The 17,133-nt window shown below is 47.4% G+C and overlaps 1 protein-coding gene across 1 annotated transcript in view; it reads left to right on the forward strand.

Annotated features, from left to right (window-relative positions):
* Window positions 1–17,133, forward strand: part of ABCA4 (ATP binding cassette subfamily A member 4) — a 144,453-nt gene that overhangs the window by 18,216 nt on the left and 109,104 nt on the right. The window contains exons 5-6 of the mRNA XM_061411147.1: window positions 1,924–2,051; window positions 7,410–7,607. Coding sequence (XP_061267131.1) covers window positions 1,924–2,051; window positions 7,410–7,607 — 326 coding nt within the window. The remainder of the gene's footprint in view (window positions 1–1,923; window positions 2,052–7,409; window positions 7,608–17,133) is intronic.

Here is a 17,133-nt window from a genome sequence, read left to right on the forward strand (position 1 = left end):
TTGGAATATATCCACTGAAGATAAAGGGACTATCGCAGTCAGGTCCTCCTTAAGGCTTTGGGTGACACTGGATTCCCTGGTGGTACAACTGTCAGCACGCTCCATGGTGGTGAGGGAGGTGTCCGTGTGATAGAACTTCAGGGTTGGTTCCCCGAAGCTGGCCCCAGCTGCATGGGCAGGCCTGTGGCTGGCCCATCCCCTTTCAAGAGGAAATTAGCAGAACATCAATCTGGAGGCGGCATATACAAAGAAAGTCACGACCTGAACATGAAGGGTGGCTGTCAAGCACTCAAGGGAACCTCTTGGCTGCCTGGGGAAGGGAGGATTTGGGGACAGAGCAGATGAGGCACTGTAGTATTAGAACCTGGAAGGAGCAGGGACATTTGATGGTTAAAGTTAAAGAACTAAGAGATAAGCAGTCAAGCAGGCTCCTGGCAAAGATAGGATGTAAAGATAAGCATTTTCATGCAAGCCAAATATTTGAGTCTGACACAACTGAGCAACTGGAACTGAAATGAACTGCATGTTGAAATGATTTCTTAAATATCTGGACCCTCTGCCATCTTCTCTGCCTGGTGCCTCCAGAACTGGAGCAGTGGCCAGCTTGAGACTGAAGGTTGGCCCTGGAAGCAGGCAGAGAAGGTGAGTGGGAATTCCCTAGAAAGGGTAAGAATAATATTAATGCAATTAGGACAAGCTTTTTTTTTTTTTTTTTTAAGTTGGCAGCTAAGTACTTTACATTCTTTATTCCAAGTCACCCCCACAACAATCCTAAGAGGCATATGTGGAAAATGCAGACCCAGAGAGGGTCAATCACTTGCCCCAGGGTCACTGTAATGGTTAGGAATCCTTTATGCCTCCTTATAAAGAAATTTCTGCTTCCAGTGGGTTTGAGTGGAGTGGAAAGAATGTGACTGGGCTGATCAGGGCATGAGACTGCAAGCCCAGGCAATAGACCCTCCCCTTTCCCCACTTGAAGATTTTCTTGCCCCAGACAGCCCCGTAAGTGTTAGTCCAAGTGCATACCCTGAACCTAGAGCCATAGCTGACGTGACAGAAACACCAGGAAGGGTCGTCTACCCCTTGACAATGGCCCTGTGGACAGAGCACGTGTCTCCTCCAATTCCACGTGTTTAGGGTTTGAAATCAGTCCTGAATATTCATTGGAAGGACTGATGCTGAAGCTGAAACTCCAATACTTTGGCCACCTGGTGTGAAGAGCTGATTCATTTGAAAAGACCCTGATGCTGGGAAAGATTGAAGGTGGAAGGAGAGGGGAACGAGAGAGGATGGGATGATTCAATGGCATCACTAACTCAATGGGCATGAGTTTGAGTAAACTCCGGGAGTTGGTGATGGACAGGGAGGCCTGGCGTGCTGCAGTCCTTGGGGTCGCAAAGAGTTGGACATGACTGAGCGGCTGAACTGAACTGAAGGGTTTCTCAGCCTCAGCACTATTGACCGTTTGAACTGCATAGTTCTTTGTTTGGTCAGGGAAGCAGGGTTCTTCTGTGCATTGTGGGATGTTTAGTGGCATCCACTAGTACTTACCCACCAGTATTTTCCAAGTTGTAACAACTAAAAATGTCTCCAGACATTGCCATATATTCCCAGGAGGACAAAACTACTCCTCACCCCACCCCATTGCCCAACACCAACTCTGCAAAGGATCTGACGACCACCACCACCTCCAGGCCAACCTAGCTTTTTCCAGCTTGTGTGCCTTCTCACAAATTTTGCCTATCTGCTCCAGCAGTAAATGCTGTGACTGTGTTGGTGACAGGCCTGACCCTTAGGTGCTCCCATGGAGCCCCCAAACAGAGCCTTCCTCTGAGAGTCCAGTTAGAAATCACTTCTCGATATTTTCCCTTATTTGACCCATTTTTCCTTCAACACCCTGCTCTTTTTCTCTTTCGTATGCAGGAAGAGGAATACGAATTCGGGAGGTCCTAAAAGATGATGAAACATTGACACTGTTTCTCGTGAAGAACATTGGTCTGTCTGACTCAGTCGTCTACCTTCTGGTCAACTCCCAAGTCCGTCCAGAGCAGGTAGGTGGATGTCATTGGCCCAGTGGTCCCTGGAGGGGAGGAGTAGGCACTGAGCCTGAGAAAGGCAAGGGAGACCTTGAGTTTCTTTTTTCTTTCTTGCTTTCACATTCAGAAGCATTCAGATTCATGCCACATGCTCAGGAGAACACCTCGGGTTCAGTGAGATGATACAGTCCCCATGATGGGATTCTGAAGTGGCACAGAAGCTGGCAGCACTTGAAACACCTCAGAGCTTTAAGACTGGAAGGAACCTAAGAGATCACGTGGCTCAAACTCCCTTTATTGTTGAGGAAACTGAGGTTTATTCATGTAGCCATCAAATACATAGAGACGTTTTAGGTACCAGAATGCAGTGGGAACAATGCGAGGAAACCCCTGACTCCGGGAGCTCACATTCCAGTGGGGACAACAGGCGATGACCACGTAAGCCAAGGGCACCTACGTGCGTTCCCAGGTCGTGAGGAAGGTCCGGCAGCGTCTGAGTTAGGAAGGGACGGGGGGGGCAGTTTTCAATGTAATCATCAGAGAAGGCCTTCCTGAGGAGATGCTATCTAAGCAGATCTTACTGAACAGTAGACCCAGTGCAAATGCCTGTGAGAGGAGAGTGCCAGCTGAGAAACAGGCAAAGCCAGGATCAAGTGTGCTGAGGTGACCTTCAAGGTCATGGAGCCTGATAACAGCTGCATACAGAGCAGACCTCTGCTTTCCTGGGCCGTGTCTCCTCAATGCCAGGCAAACTGCTTGTAACTCCGCTAAACCTGTGTCATCTGTTTTCATAATCTCCTGTATTTGTTCAGAGCATTTTTACCACTAAAGTAAGACTTCCACCTCTCTGAGCACCTGAGCTCCTCACACTAATCCCAAGATGGGTCAAACAGATGAGAAACTTGACATGCCTGGTGGCCGAGAGACTGGTGCCCAGCTAGAGAGCTGGAATTGCTGGAGCTGGAGTGGAATCGGGGTCTTCTCATTCTCAGTCCTGGGCCCTTTCATTGGTTCTCAAGGTCCCCAGACCAGGAGCATCAGCAAGGACTGGGAGTAAATTCACAGGCCTCACCCCAAACTGACCAGCACTCTCCACTTTAACAAACCCACTGGGTGGTTCTAACAGCTCAGGGGTGAGAACCATGGCTCTAATCTAGGGCCTCATGGGCTCCTGGCCCAGCATCCTGGGTGTGTGGGTTCCTAGTGTGATAAACACAGAGAGAATGCATGATAAGCAGGAGCCTTAGCACAGACATCCTGCCTGCCTCTCCTGGCCAGGACGGCACCTCCTCTAGACTCCGGAAGAATTGTTGTTTAGTCACTAAGTCTTGTCTGACTCATCCTGACCCCATGACTGTAGCCCACCAGCCTCCTCCGTCCAAGGGATTTCCCGGTTAAGAATACTGGAGTGGGTTGCCATTTCCTTCTCCAGGGATCAAACCCGCATCTCCTGCATTGGCAGGCAGATTCTTTACCTCTGAGCCACTAGAGACTCCAGGGAAGATGGAGATGTAAACAGAGAAATTTCAGGGCCTGTGTCAGTCTTGAGGCAAAGGTCTGCACAGGGTGCCGTCTGAGCCCGGGGAGAGGAGGGGACTTACCCACCTGCCTGGTTGAGGTTGGTTCTGTTGGATGGGCTTTTCAAGCTGGTTCCCAGTACAACAGTGAAGAAATCCATACCTGCCTTTCTGGCTTCTCAGTCCCTGAGGTTTTCATGGAAACTAGACAAGGGGAAATAAGGTTCAGCCCTGACACAGCACATCAGGGCACTTGGAGTGAGGGCAGTGCCCAGGCGCGGCCCCAGTGCACGCCTGGGTAGGCCCTGGGGGTCAGGCCTGGCTGGCTGCCCAGCTCTGCTTGGCTCCCGCTCCCACTCCAACCCAATGGCAGGCAGCATGGATTGCTCACTTTCCCTTTGCTTTCTCTTCAGCTCATAAAACTCAAGTCCTGGAAATGCCTGTGATGACTTCCAGTTGGTAACACAAGGGAGATGGAGATAAGGGCAGGAATTTAGGGGAAATTTCTTTCCAGTTCCTCACCTCTGTGACATTTAGGTCTCCAGCTGCTGTGTTGCTAACATCAGGGCAACAGCCTTTCATGTGGGGAGGAGACAGGGCCATTGGGGTGTGCCTGTGTTTAGTGTTGCAGGCTCTGATTAGCTGAGGCTTCCCTGAGCTTAGGAAGGAGCTCAGCTCCTGCACTCCAGAGGCCAGTCATGTGGACCCAGCTCCCTCCATGCCTCCTACCCACCCTGCTTCTCAGCCCCAGTGACCTGTGAGCCTTCCTCCTGACCTCTTTGTCCATCTCCAACCAACTCTGTAACTCCTGGACAGAACTGTCCCCTGGAACTTCCTCCATGCTGGCAAAGTTCTCTCTGTGCCATCTATAGGGTAACCATAGCCGTGTGTGGCTAGTGGGCATGTGAGACGAGGCTAGTACAAGTGAGGAAGTGAATTTTAAATACCATTTAATTTTAATTACCTTAATCGATCACATAGGGTGTGCTGCTCTCTAATTGATCATCATTATACATGGGATTTTGTTCTTGACTGTCAAGACTGGATATCCCTCTGCCTAGTATCTGAGCACAGCTCCAAAGGGAATAGCATCACCCCTCGCCCCATCTAGGGAATTATTAGATGACTGAAGTAGCAGAGTACTCTGGCTTATCCCTCACCACACCCCTTACCCACAGCCCAGGAAACTCCTGAACTTTCTTCAAGGCCCAGCTCAAATGTTACTTCCTCAATCGAATGGTTCATAAACTCTCCCTTCTTTGTCCCGCCCCTCCCCCTGCCCTACTTGACAAGAGAATTAAGAGCAAAAGTTGTTCAAAATGGCTAAGCAAAAGCTCTGGGTTCAAATCTCAGCAAGGTCACACAGTTAACTGCAAGTTAAATTAATCACTCTATTTCCTCATGTGTAAAATGGAGACAATAAAATTTCCTACCATATACAGTAGTTGTGGGAGGTTAAAGGCTTAGTATCTATAAACCACTTAACACCTGGCACATAGTAAACACTTAATAAATACCAGCTACTTTTACTAGCGATTCTTAATGCTCCCTCTTCCGTGCTCTGGTTTCACTACGTTCAGTCTAGCACTTCAGTTCAGTTCAGTTCAGTTCAGTCGCTCAGTCGTGTCCAACTCTTTGTGACCCCATGAATCGCAGCACGCCAGGCCTCCCTGACCATCACCAACTCCCGGAGTTCACTCAGACTCACGTCCATCGAGTCAGTGATGCCATCTAGCCATCTCATCCTCTGTCGTCCCCTTCTCCTCTTGCCCCCAATCCCTCCCAGCATCAGACTCTTTTCCAATGAGTCAACTCTTCGCATGAGGTGGCCAAAGTACTGGAGTTTCAGCTTTAGCATCATTCCTTCCAAAGAAATCCCAGGGCTGATCTCCTTCAGAATGGACTGCTTGGATCTCCTTGCAGTCCAAGGGACTCTCAAGAGTCTTCTCCAACACCACAGTTCAAAAGCATCAATTCTTTGGCGCTCACCCTTCTTTACAGTCCAACTCTCACATCCATACATGACCACAGGAAAAACCACAGCCTTGACTAGACGAACCTTTGTTGGCAAAGTAATGTCTCTGCTTTTGAATATGCTATCTAGATTGGTCATAACTTTCCTTCCAAGGAGTAAGCATCTTTTAATTTCATGGCTGCAGTCACCATCTGCAGTGATTTTGGAACCCAAAAAATTAAAGTCTGACACTGTTTCCACTGTTTCCCCATCTATCTGCCACGAAGCGATGGGATCGGATGCCATGATCTTCATTTTCTGAATGTTGAGCTTTCAGCCAACTTTTTCACTCTCCTCTTTCACTTTCATCAAGAGGCTTTTTAGTTCCTCTTCACTTTCTGCCATAAGGGTGGTGTCATCTGCATATCTGAGGTTATTGATATTTCTCCTGGCAATCTTGAGTCTAGCTTGTGTTTCTTCCAGCCCAGTGTTTCTCATGATATACTCTGCTGCTGTTTAAATGCCTGCATTTCTAGCTAGCCCATGAGCTTTTTGGAGGGCAGAAAATTTATCTCATTCTCTCTGCATGCCTGGTAACTCTCCTAGTCCCTGCAGAATGGAAACACAGTGAATGAGCATTGAATGAATGAGTGGCACTCGTCTGGTGTCCCAGCTTTCCTCCAGCCTGTTGTATAACCCTATCAAGTCACCTAACCCCTTCAGCCTCACTTCTCTCCTCTGAGATACTAGAGGTTTGGACAAAATGAGTTAATTAATTCCCTCCCCTGTGTAGAATCCATGGGACTGTGGAGGCCAAGGAAGTCCATGAGCCTATTCTGTTCATGGTATTTAATGCTTTTGTCCACTGGGAGTCCAGGACTCCAGGAGGCCATTTACTGTGCTGGGTGGATAAAGGTCCCTGGCCAGGGCTGAGGCCTCCTTTGCCTCTGGAGGCCATCAGGGAGCTTGTGCTTTGAGAGTCACTGCCCACGGGAGGTTTCTGATGTGAGTGCTCCAGGGGTTAACATCATTGGATAAAATACAGGGTGCCTAGTTAAATTTGAATTTTAAATAAACAATAAATAATTTTTTCAGCATAAGGATGTTCTATTTGGACTCCATTTGGGACATACTTGTACCAAAAATTGTTCACTGTTTATCTGAAATTCAGATTTAACTGGGCATCCAGTATTTGTATATGTAAATCTGGTGAGACAGGAAGGGGGAGAGGTGGTCATTCACCATCACTCCAAATGCATTTTAGCTACTCGCCCCCCTCAGCTGCACACAGTAGGTCCTGATGGTACCTTACCATCATGTGCTAAGAAGGAATAGCTCATGTTGTAAAGTCTCTCTGTTAAAATGAGGCTTGGGAGTGTTTTCATTTTCTGTGGCTGCTGTAACAAATTACCACAAACTTAGTGGCTTAAAACAACACACATTTATTATTTTATGGTTCCAGAGATCACATTCTGAAAGTCAAGGTGCCAGCAGGGCTGTGCTCCTTACTGGGCAGTCTAGAGGAAAGTTCAATTTCTTGCCTTTTCTAGCTTCTAGAGACTGTCTACGTTCCTCAGCTGGTGGCCTCCCTTCATCTTCACGGCTAGTAGTGGCCGGTCCAGTCTTCCCCGCATCAAATTATCCTGACATTGTTTATTCTGCTATTCTCTTCCACATTTAAAGGACTCTTGTGATTACATTGGGTTCACCCAGATAATCCAAAATCATCTCCTTATTTTAAAGTCAGATGAATAGCAACCTTAATTTCATCTGCAATCTTTAATTCCGCTCGCTGTGCCGCATAGCATATTCACAGGGTCTGTGGGTTAGGACGTGGAATCACTGGGGGGCCAGTATTCTTCTACACAGGGAGGTTTCCAGTGTTGCTTTTCCTTTCTGCAGTTTGCTCGTGGAGTCCCAGACCTGATGCTGAAGGACATCGCCTGCAGCGAGGCCCTCCTGGAGCGTTTCCTGATCTTTCCCCAGCGCCGTGCAGCCCAGACAGTGCGTGGCAGCTTGTGCTCCCTCTCTCAGGGAACCCTACAGTGGATGGAAGACACCCTGTACGCCAACGTGGACTTCTTCAAGCTCTTCCACGTGGTAAGGGAGGTGTTCAGCTGCTCGCCCCTTGGGAGGTAATTTCTGGAGGCAGTATGGCCTGGAGACAGGCCACTGGGAACTCATGAATGAACAGTCAGGGAAGGCATAAACTTGGTGTTCAAGACAGGCTCCAGAGGTCCCCAAACCAGCTGACAGTATTTCCAGAACATGGCCCAGACATGCAGCAGTCACCACTAGGTTCACCCTTAGACTTGGGTTGGGGCAGGCCTAGGCCCATGCCAAATGTGGGACCAGCCCTCTTCGCCACCACTGGCAGTATGGAAAGGAGGAGGCCTGGGGGGACCCCTGGATTGGCTTCCTGGCTAGGTCATCATGGACATGATGGTTAACCTTTCTTGGCCCTATCACTCATCTGTAAGACAAATATAATACTTTGAAGAATAGTAGAAAAGATACATTAAAAATATATGCAAAACATTTAATAAATGTCAGTGAATGAGAGCTTTACACTCCCTTCTCTGGGTCTGCTTTTGACCTCAGAGCTTACTGTTTATGGGTAGAAAAGAACAGAGAAAATGTTACAGAAAATTTGCAAAAATTTGGCATGCCTGATCTAGCACAATGCTATGCTCAGAACGACATCCTACATAGTCTTGGGATTCGATTGTATCTCTTCTTTTGCTCAAAGGGGCCTCCCTGGTGGCTCTCAGATGGTAAAGAATCTGCCCGCAACACGGGAGACCCAGGTTCAATACCTGGGTCAGGAAATCCCCTGCAGAAGGAAATGGCAACTCACTCCAATATTCTTGCATAGAGAATTCCAAGGACAGAGGAGCCTGGTGCGCTACAGTCCATGGGGTCTCAAAGAGTCGGACACGACTGAGTGACTAATACACACACACACACACACACACACACACACACACACACACACACACACACACACACACACACACACACACACACACACACACACACGATGAGAGGGATAGGCTTCAGGCATTTGTTCTCGCACTTCAGAGTGCCTGAAAATCATCAGGGAAGCTGGTAAAAGATGCAAGCTCTTAAATTCCTACCCCCAGAGGTTGATTCAGGAAACCTGGGCTGGGCCGCAATCTGCTGTTAACACAGGTGATTCTGATAGAGGTCTTTGTAGGCCACGCTTCAAGAAACACTCAGAATTAGAATTTTCTAGCATTGAATTGTGTTTTCTCTTTCGCCTACATTGTAATATCTGGAACTATATTTCAGGGAGTGCCAGTCAACTGAGAACTTGCCGAGGAATTTGTGTTTTGTCTTAAAAAAACAAAACAAACTGCTTCTGAGTATATTTTTAAGAGAGTTATTAATTGATTTATTTCTGGCTGCTCTGGGTCTCTGTTGCTACTCATGGACTTTCTCTAGTTGCGGGAGCGGGGGCCACTCTCTAGTTGTGGTCTGTGGGCCTCTCACTGCAGTAGCTCCTCTTGTTTCAGGACACAGGCTCTGGGGCACGTGGGCTTCAGTAGTTGTGGCATACAGACTTAGTTGTCCCATGGCACGTGGGGTCTTCCCAGACCAGGGGTCAAACCTGTGTCCCCTGCATTGGCAGGTGGATTGTTAACCACTGCACCACAAGCGAAGCACTGTGGATTTTTGCTTTGCTTTGCTTTTTTTTTTTTAAATTTGCTCTCTCAAGTAGAAAATTTGCCCTAGGCTTGTCTTTAAAAGCAAGGTGAAGGCCTTTAAAAACAAAGTAAAACAAGACCCCACAGTTAATGGCAAGGTTCACACTTCATTCCTTTCAGTGTGAGTTTTCCTTGAAATGTCACTCCATAATTTTCCCAGTTCATTGGGGATCCAGAGTGGGTAAAGGGGTCATATCTATGGATGCCACCGATACTGAGAGTCAAGGGCCCCAGAAAAGATCTCTGCCAGGAGAATAAAAAGTCACGCATTTCTAACTTCTCTGTCCAAAGTGCCTCGAGGAACCCAATTTTAGACAGTTCTCAGTTTGTTTTCAGATTCAGACAGGAGAGTGAGTAGGTGATGAAGGTCCTTATTCTGGACAGCTGAACCCCAGCACCGTGGGAGACCAGCTCCTGCATTTGTAGGTTTGTATTTGAAGATCTGTGGGAGGTTCCCTGAGTACCTGGGATATGCAATCCTCTGGGCGCTAGAAAAGGGGTAGGGGCATGTGTCTCTTTTTGAAGCACCTTTATAGCAAATGTACCTTTGGGGCATGAAGACAGACAGCCTGGATACAGCAGGACAAAGGGCGACCTGGGCACAATGGTTCATTAGGGTCTGGACCCATAACTTAGGCTACTGAGTTTAGATGTTTATCATATAAGAAAGACCAGCATGCTTTTTCTTCTGTCCTTATATGCTGCTCTGGCAAGTGTCAGCATTCAGAAACCAGAGAATTTTGGTTGGTCACCCTCACCTCCCTGAGATGGACCCTGGGTGCTTGCCCACCACCCACGTACACGTGTCCATGCACTCAAACCTGAATTGGACCAGGCACTGAGGCCAAGGGCCCAGCCATGGTCTGCACACCCTTACTGAATTCCCAGCTACCCTGAGACAAACAGGCCATGTCACAGCACTGAGGCTTAGGACATTTGGCCTCTAGAACAGTGGTTTCCAGCGTGGTTGCATACTGAGTTACCTGCGGAGCTTTTAAAAGTTACGAATACCACCTTTCCCCACAGCTGATTGATTTTGATTCAATTGCTTTTAGCATTTAAAAAAAATTTACGTATTTTATTTTTGGTGTGCTGGGTCTTCATTGCTGTGTGGGCTTTTCTCTGGTTGTGGAGAGCGGGACTCCTTTAGTTGCAGTGCAGAGGCTTCTCATTGTGATGGCTTTTGTTTTGGAGCACTGGCTCTAGGGAGCTCAGGCTTCAGTGGTGGCGGCATGTGGGTTCAGTAATAGAGGCGCCCAGGCTCTAGAGCACAGGCTCAATAGATGTGCGCACAGGTTTAGTTGGTATGCAGCATGTGGGATCTTTCTGGATCAGGGACTGAACACGTGTCTTCTGCATTTGGCCAGCAGATTCTTTACCACTGAGCCCCTAGGGAAGCTCTCTTTTAGCATTTTTAAAAGCTTCCCAGGCATTCTCATTCCAGCCAGGGTTGAGAGTTGTGGACCTACAATATAGGAGTTTGATTTACAGACTTAATTTCTGTAGACCAAGCATGTGAATGAGTGCTAGTCGCTCAGTTGTGTCTGACTCTGCAACCCATGGACTGTAGCCCACCAGGCTACTCTGTTCATGGGATCTTCCGGGCAAGCATACTGGAGTGGGTAGCCATCTCCTTCTCCAGGGGATCTTTCTGACCCAGGGATGGAACCGGGGTCTCCTGAATTGCAGGCGGATTCTTTACCAACTGAGCTATGAGGGAAGACCAAGCGTAATAATAATAGTACCCAAATGCCCCGAAGGCCTCAGAGCACTTTCACTTTTCACCCCTAAGACCAGGGTGTTGTGCAGAAGCGTCTTCCCTGCTGTTGACCCAGAGACTGCCAAGAGGAGAAAGCCCTGGCAGGAGATGGGCTAACCCTGCAGATAGGGTTGCCCTACCTTCCATCTTCTTGCTCCTGCTTGTCTGTGGGGGAAGACCTGACCAAGACAGGACACATGGGCCCAAGCAAAGAGGACAAACAACCTAGGTGATGACCTTGAAACGTGCTTTTCCAGCTGACAAATGGACTAAGTAACTAAACATCTACAAAGAAGGAAACCTACGTGGCTCAGATGGTAAAGAATCTGTCTGTATTGCAGGCAGACGCAGGTTCGACCCCTGGGTCAGGAAGATCTCCTGGAGAAGGGAATGGCAACCCACTCCAATATGCTTGCCTGGAGAATCCCATGGACAGAGGAGCCTGACAGGCTACAGTCCATAGGGTTGCAGAGTTAGACATGACTGAGCGATTAACACCAACATGAAGAAGGAAACCTATAAGGAATTATTTGCAGTAAGATGGAACTTTTGCTCCTATACCCACCCTATCAATGATTTTAGAAAAACAGTGATGAAACAGGCACAGAAAAGCTCAGGGCAGACCCTCCAACCCTCTCAGAGGGGCATGGGCCAGGCATAGCTGCTCGGAGGCCGGGGCAGAGGCCTCCCTGGGACAGGGCTGTTGTTGCAGCTGGTTGGCAAGCAGCCAAGCTTAGGTCCTGTGCGGGGAATGCGTCTTCCGTTCTCCTGGGCTGTTTTTCAGGCACATGTGTATCAGTGTATAAATAAGCTTTCAGTAATTGCCAAATTGGTGCTCACTAACAAAGAGAGAGGGGCCAACTCACTAAACCACTGCATGACACCTACCCCTGTTGTGTCAGGACCTGGGCGTGTGGGTGGAAGTTTAACCCCCAAACTGGCCATACAGCCAAGAAAACTAGGAGAAGGGGCCTGGGGACTCAGCACCAACTGGGGCCAGCTGTGTTTTTCCTCAGCCCCTTGGAGATCAGAAGTGAGTGTTGTCATCCTCAAATAATCCAAGTGCAGTACCCACGCCTTCCTCCACCCCACCCATCCCCAGATGTACGCTCGCGTGTACACACACACACACACACACACTCCTCTCTCTCTCTCTCTCTGTGCCCAATAACCTAGGCAGACTGGGAAAAAAAACAGCAGCCAGCTGACTGGATTTACTCCAAGAAGAATTAGCCCCTCTTGCTTTCACCTGGGTTGAGATGGTTTAAAAGAGCTTGCCCTCACCTGTGGCCTTTTCAGACCTAACGCCCCCAGCTTGAAACCCAGCAGCTCAGGCCTGGGCCGAGGTACTGAGACTGCCGAGGCTACCTGAAACGTCCTGCACCTCATAAAAAACGGTGTGTCAGTTTCGGGTGAGGGGTTGGGCTGTTTCCCATCTGATCTGGCCCAAGGCGTGTGTGTCCCTCCCCCTCCTCCTCCTCCCCCTTCAATCCTTCCTGTTTTCTCCCTGACTCCTGGTGCACAGCTTTGAAATCTTGCTGAGAAGCAAATCTGTCCCTTCAGCTCTGCATGTTTATTTGTGGAAGTTCGGCAGGAGAACTGAGGCGGGTGCCAAGACCTGCCACGCTGCTGGGAAATCTGCGTTTCCCTCCCTTCCGCCTCTCAATGGACACTGATAGAGGAAATTGGCCTCCCCGGCATTTTGGCCCGTGGTTTTCCCCTTTGCAGTCGCTTCCAATGTGACATGATTCAGCTTTCTTTCCTTTCCCTCAACTACTACTCTGAAACATTTTTAGTTTTCTGACTTCATTTTCCCTGTGTCTTTGTGACTATGGGGTGGCTGAACATTGATTGAGTTCCATAGGAGAAAGGCCAATCTTAGGGGTGCTTGCTACATGCTCTTTTCAATGTCCTGCTTTGTTCTTGGCTCTGCTCCCTGAATTCCTGAATCACTGGGAATAAGCGTGGGTGGACTGCCCCTGCTCAGTGTGAGCTGGCCGTGGTTTCTGCTCTCTTGGATCATTCGTTGCAGTTTGTTAAATTTCAACTATGCGTTTCAGTTTTCGGGTGACGTTGCCGCCTCAGAATTCTCTGGAAAAGCCCCATGTCTCCAGGATTTTGTGATGGTTTCTCCCATTAGTGACTTCACTTCATGATCTCTCTCCTCCCATCTTTGAATCCTTGGGCTGTCAACATTCTCCCATTTTTGCAGGGTGTCTCAGGGGAAGGAAGAGAAAGCAGTGGTGCTCGGTGTCAGCAATGTGGAGGGAAGCGCAGCAGGCTGAGCGAAAAGAAAATCAAGTTAGAAAATAGATTGTTTTTTGAAAATTATTTAGCCACAGCAAATACAGCTGATTTATAGCATTAGTATTTGTTCTTTCTACAGCTACAAAATTATGTGTCTATTATAATTCAAAATTTTGGCAAGCTGATTTTGATAAAGAAATGAAATGGAAGAGAGAGGGACATTAATGTATGTTAAATGTATATTAGGATTATGGGCTTGACTGGCATTGGCCTGCAATGGTTTCTTTTAGGCTCCAGGCACCAGTAGGTGCCTGGAGCCTAAAATAGGCCAGGGCTTATTTTCTTACCAGATGAGTTGTAGTTTTATGAATTTAAAAAGGAGAAAAAGACTTAGAGGTCAAAACTAAAGTCACTTAGGACACAAACAGTCCCCTGCAAAGACTGCTCTTAGGATAAAGTGTCCTGGGGTTCTGGCCTTTATTCAGTAGCTGTAGATAGAGTAGCAACGTGTTAGGCATCCGGTTTTCTCCAAGGTAAACTGGTTTAAAGAAGGATTTCTGCCTCTGAGTTTTCTTATCTCTCCAGAACAGTAGTTCTTAATCTTTTTATAGATTAGGACTGCCTTTGAGAACGTGACAACAGCTCTAAGCCTTTTCCCTACAGAAATGTGAGTTCACACGGACACACAGCAGGTGGGGGCGCTTGAAGCCTCTGAAGTCAGACCCCAAGTTAAGAGCTTTTGCATTAAAATTTCTTTCCTACTTACCATTCATGTATATCCTTTCCAAAAGATTTAAAATACAGCCACAGATTCTTCCTTAATTCTCCTTATCAAGTAATCAGCTTCTCCCCTGAGCACAGGACCCCAGAGAGAGAGAAAGGACCAGAAGGCCGACAGCCTGCTGGGGTGCACAAGATCTCCTGATGGTCAGGGGCCTGGTCCTGGCTCTGCACTGGCCCCTTCCTTGCTGTCATTTGCAAGGAACTCAGCTTCCCCATGTGTAAAATTGAGACAGCAAAACCTATTCCCTGGATCTCATAGGATTCAGTGGTGAAATATACATTAGAGGTAGAAAAGCACTTTGAAACAAAAAGCATTTTTGCTCTTACAAAAATAAGAATGTAGCTGCTTTGTGGGGGGCCGCCTCATTGCTCCACTCCCAGAAGTGTCCTCCTCAAACACTTAGGTGGGACATTCTTCCTCCCCAGACCCCCAGACCCTCAGACTAGGAAGAGGACTATTTCAAGGGGTAGTCTCTTGGCTGCCCCTAGATTCCAAACTCAGTTTTGCATTCATCAGCCACAAATACTGAAAACAAAACTGAAGTCACCATGGAAAGAAAAAGGCCCAGTTTCTGTTGAGCCAGAGAGAGTCCCATTACTTGTCTGTTCAAGAGCCCACCCTCTCATTCAGACTCTCTGTCCCTCCTTCCTCCCCAGTTCTGGGAGACAGCTTGTCTCTGTGACCTCTCCCGGTAGAGACAGTTTGGCATTTCCCCACTGCTCTGAGTGATTTAGTCTGAATTCTCTACTCATGACGCATTTCCTGGTACTCAGGGTGTCCCCTCCTGGTTGCCCCCTCACCACTGAAGCTGGTTTCCTCTCTTTTCATCTGATGCTTCACAACTGTCAGGTTGCAACAAACATGCTTCAAATCTACATTCCTCCAGTTGCCTAGCAACAACTTCCCTCCCGGATAAATCTGGATTTCCTGTAGCAGCCCACAATTAAACACAGTGGGCCCCTCACTGTCTGTCTACCGCTTCGTCTGCTTTTCACCTCTGTCTGGGTGGTTTAAAGACAGAAGCTCACCCTTTACTCCAGAGCCCTCCACCAGTTCCCAGAGACCACGTTATCCTTGTAAAGACAATTTTAACCCAAGGTTACCTATTCACCCTTGTGTTAGATCCTCAACTTAGAAATCAATACTGGTTTCCAGATGGCTTTCTTTGAATCAGAGAAAGTAAAACAAAAATTTCAACTCTTAAAACATGTCTTTTTTTGTGCTGACAGCATGGCATCTGTTTGATTAACCTGTCGGATCCAAAGTGTCAGCAAGAATTGCTCAAGTGAGACTTTTTTAGTAGCTGCTGCTGCTGCTGCTAAGTCACTTCAGTTCTGTCCGACTCTGTGTGACCCCACAGACAGCAGCCCACGAGGCTCCCCCTTCCCTGGGATTCTCCAGGCAAGAACACTGGAGTGGGTTGCCAATTCCTTCTCCAATGCATGAAAGTGAAAGTGAAGTCACTCAGTCATGTCCAACTCTTCGCGACCCCATGGACGGCAGCCTACCAGGCTCCTCCGCCCATGGGATTTTCCAGGCAAGAGTACTGGAGTGGGTTACCATTGCTTTCTCTGTTAGTAGGGAATATAGTTTATTCTGCCTCAAGAAAAAATATTACACAGTCCCAAAGGATAGGCATGTACCTCGTCCCTTGAGAACCCAGAGACCTCATGTAACCAGAATTTTCTTGGCTACTGGGTAGGACCTTGTATCCATTTTTCAAGTTCTGGACCAAGGCCCAGGAACCCCTCAGACCTCCCAAAGCTGATGGAAGATGATAGAGACCTACTTTTCTATAGCCTATCTGTATATCCAATCTTCCTTATGAGATCTAATCAGGTCTTAAACGGGTTGAGTTCAACTTGAGTGCTGAGGACAGGCGTGACATAGAAGGGTTACTTGTTGTTTGGGAAATTGAGAGAATTTATTCGGCATAGGAAACAGTGGTGTGCGTGTGTATGTGTGAGAGAGAGAGAGATGATGATACTTGCCATTTTGGTCTGTGACCTTTTTTTCCAGAAATGTTTTCATATTTCCATTCAAATAAATTTACAGTCCCTTCCGGTTCTTTTGGCAGGAACAATCCATGCAAATTTGAATAGATACTGGGGGAGGGAGCCTGGGAAAGTTATTTTATAATTTATGGCAACATCAATCAGACAGTTGGTGACTAGACACATATGAAGTGTTCCCTGGGGAGACGGGATGGGGGAGCACTGTTCTGAGATGTAGGTGGTATCTAAAACAGAGGTTCAAGTACAAGATCCTCATTATTTACCATCTCCACTGGAAAGAGCTAGGAAAGGCATTGCAGCTGTGGTACCAGGGATACAGCTGGAACTCAGTAAATATTTATATTAACATAATGAATATTATTAAATTATTTTTTAATGGGATATAGTTGCTTTATAATATTGTCAGTTTCTGCTGTGCGACATGAGTCAGCTATATTCACACATATATCCCCTCTCTCTTGAGCCTCCCTCCCACCCTATAGCCATGTAGGTCATCACAGAGCAGCGAGCTGAGTTCCCTGTGCTATATGGCAGGTTCCCACTAGCTATCTATTTTACACATGGCAGTGTATATATGTCAGTCCCAATCTCTCAATTCATCCATACCACACCACCCACCATGTCCACACATCTAGTCTCTATATTTGTGTCTCTATTCCTGCCCAGAAAATAGGGTACAATTTTCTTAGATTCCACATATATATGCACTAATATAAAATATTTGTTTTTCTCTTTCTGATTTACTTCACTCTATGTAACAGACAAGACTGAAAAGGAAAATGTTAACCAAACACAAAAATGTACCTCCAGCAGTTGTTCCTCCTGTCCCCCTTCCCCAAATTTCTGGTCTTATTCTGACTGGCTGGCCCTCTAGTCTCTCTTGCCATCTCTCCTTACATTCCTCCTCCTCCTGAAATTCCTGGCCCTCCTGTTCTGTCCATAAACACTGCCCTCACTCTCACGATCATTACCTTGTCTTCTTTCAAAGCAAAACCAAGTGTTAGCTTCCCCCATCCCTAGGCAGAGCCGACCACACCCTTGTATGTATGTACGTCACCATTGTATCCTGTAAAAATATCTCTCATTGAACCTA

Source organism: Bos javanicus, chromosome 3 (assembly GCF_032452875.1).
Source record: "Bos javanicus breed banteng chromosome 3, ARS-OSU_banteng_1.0, whole genome shotgun sequence".
NCBI lineage: Eukaryota > Metazoa > Chordata > Mammalia > Artiodactyla > Bovidae > Bos > Bos javanicus.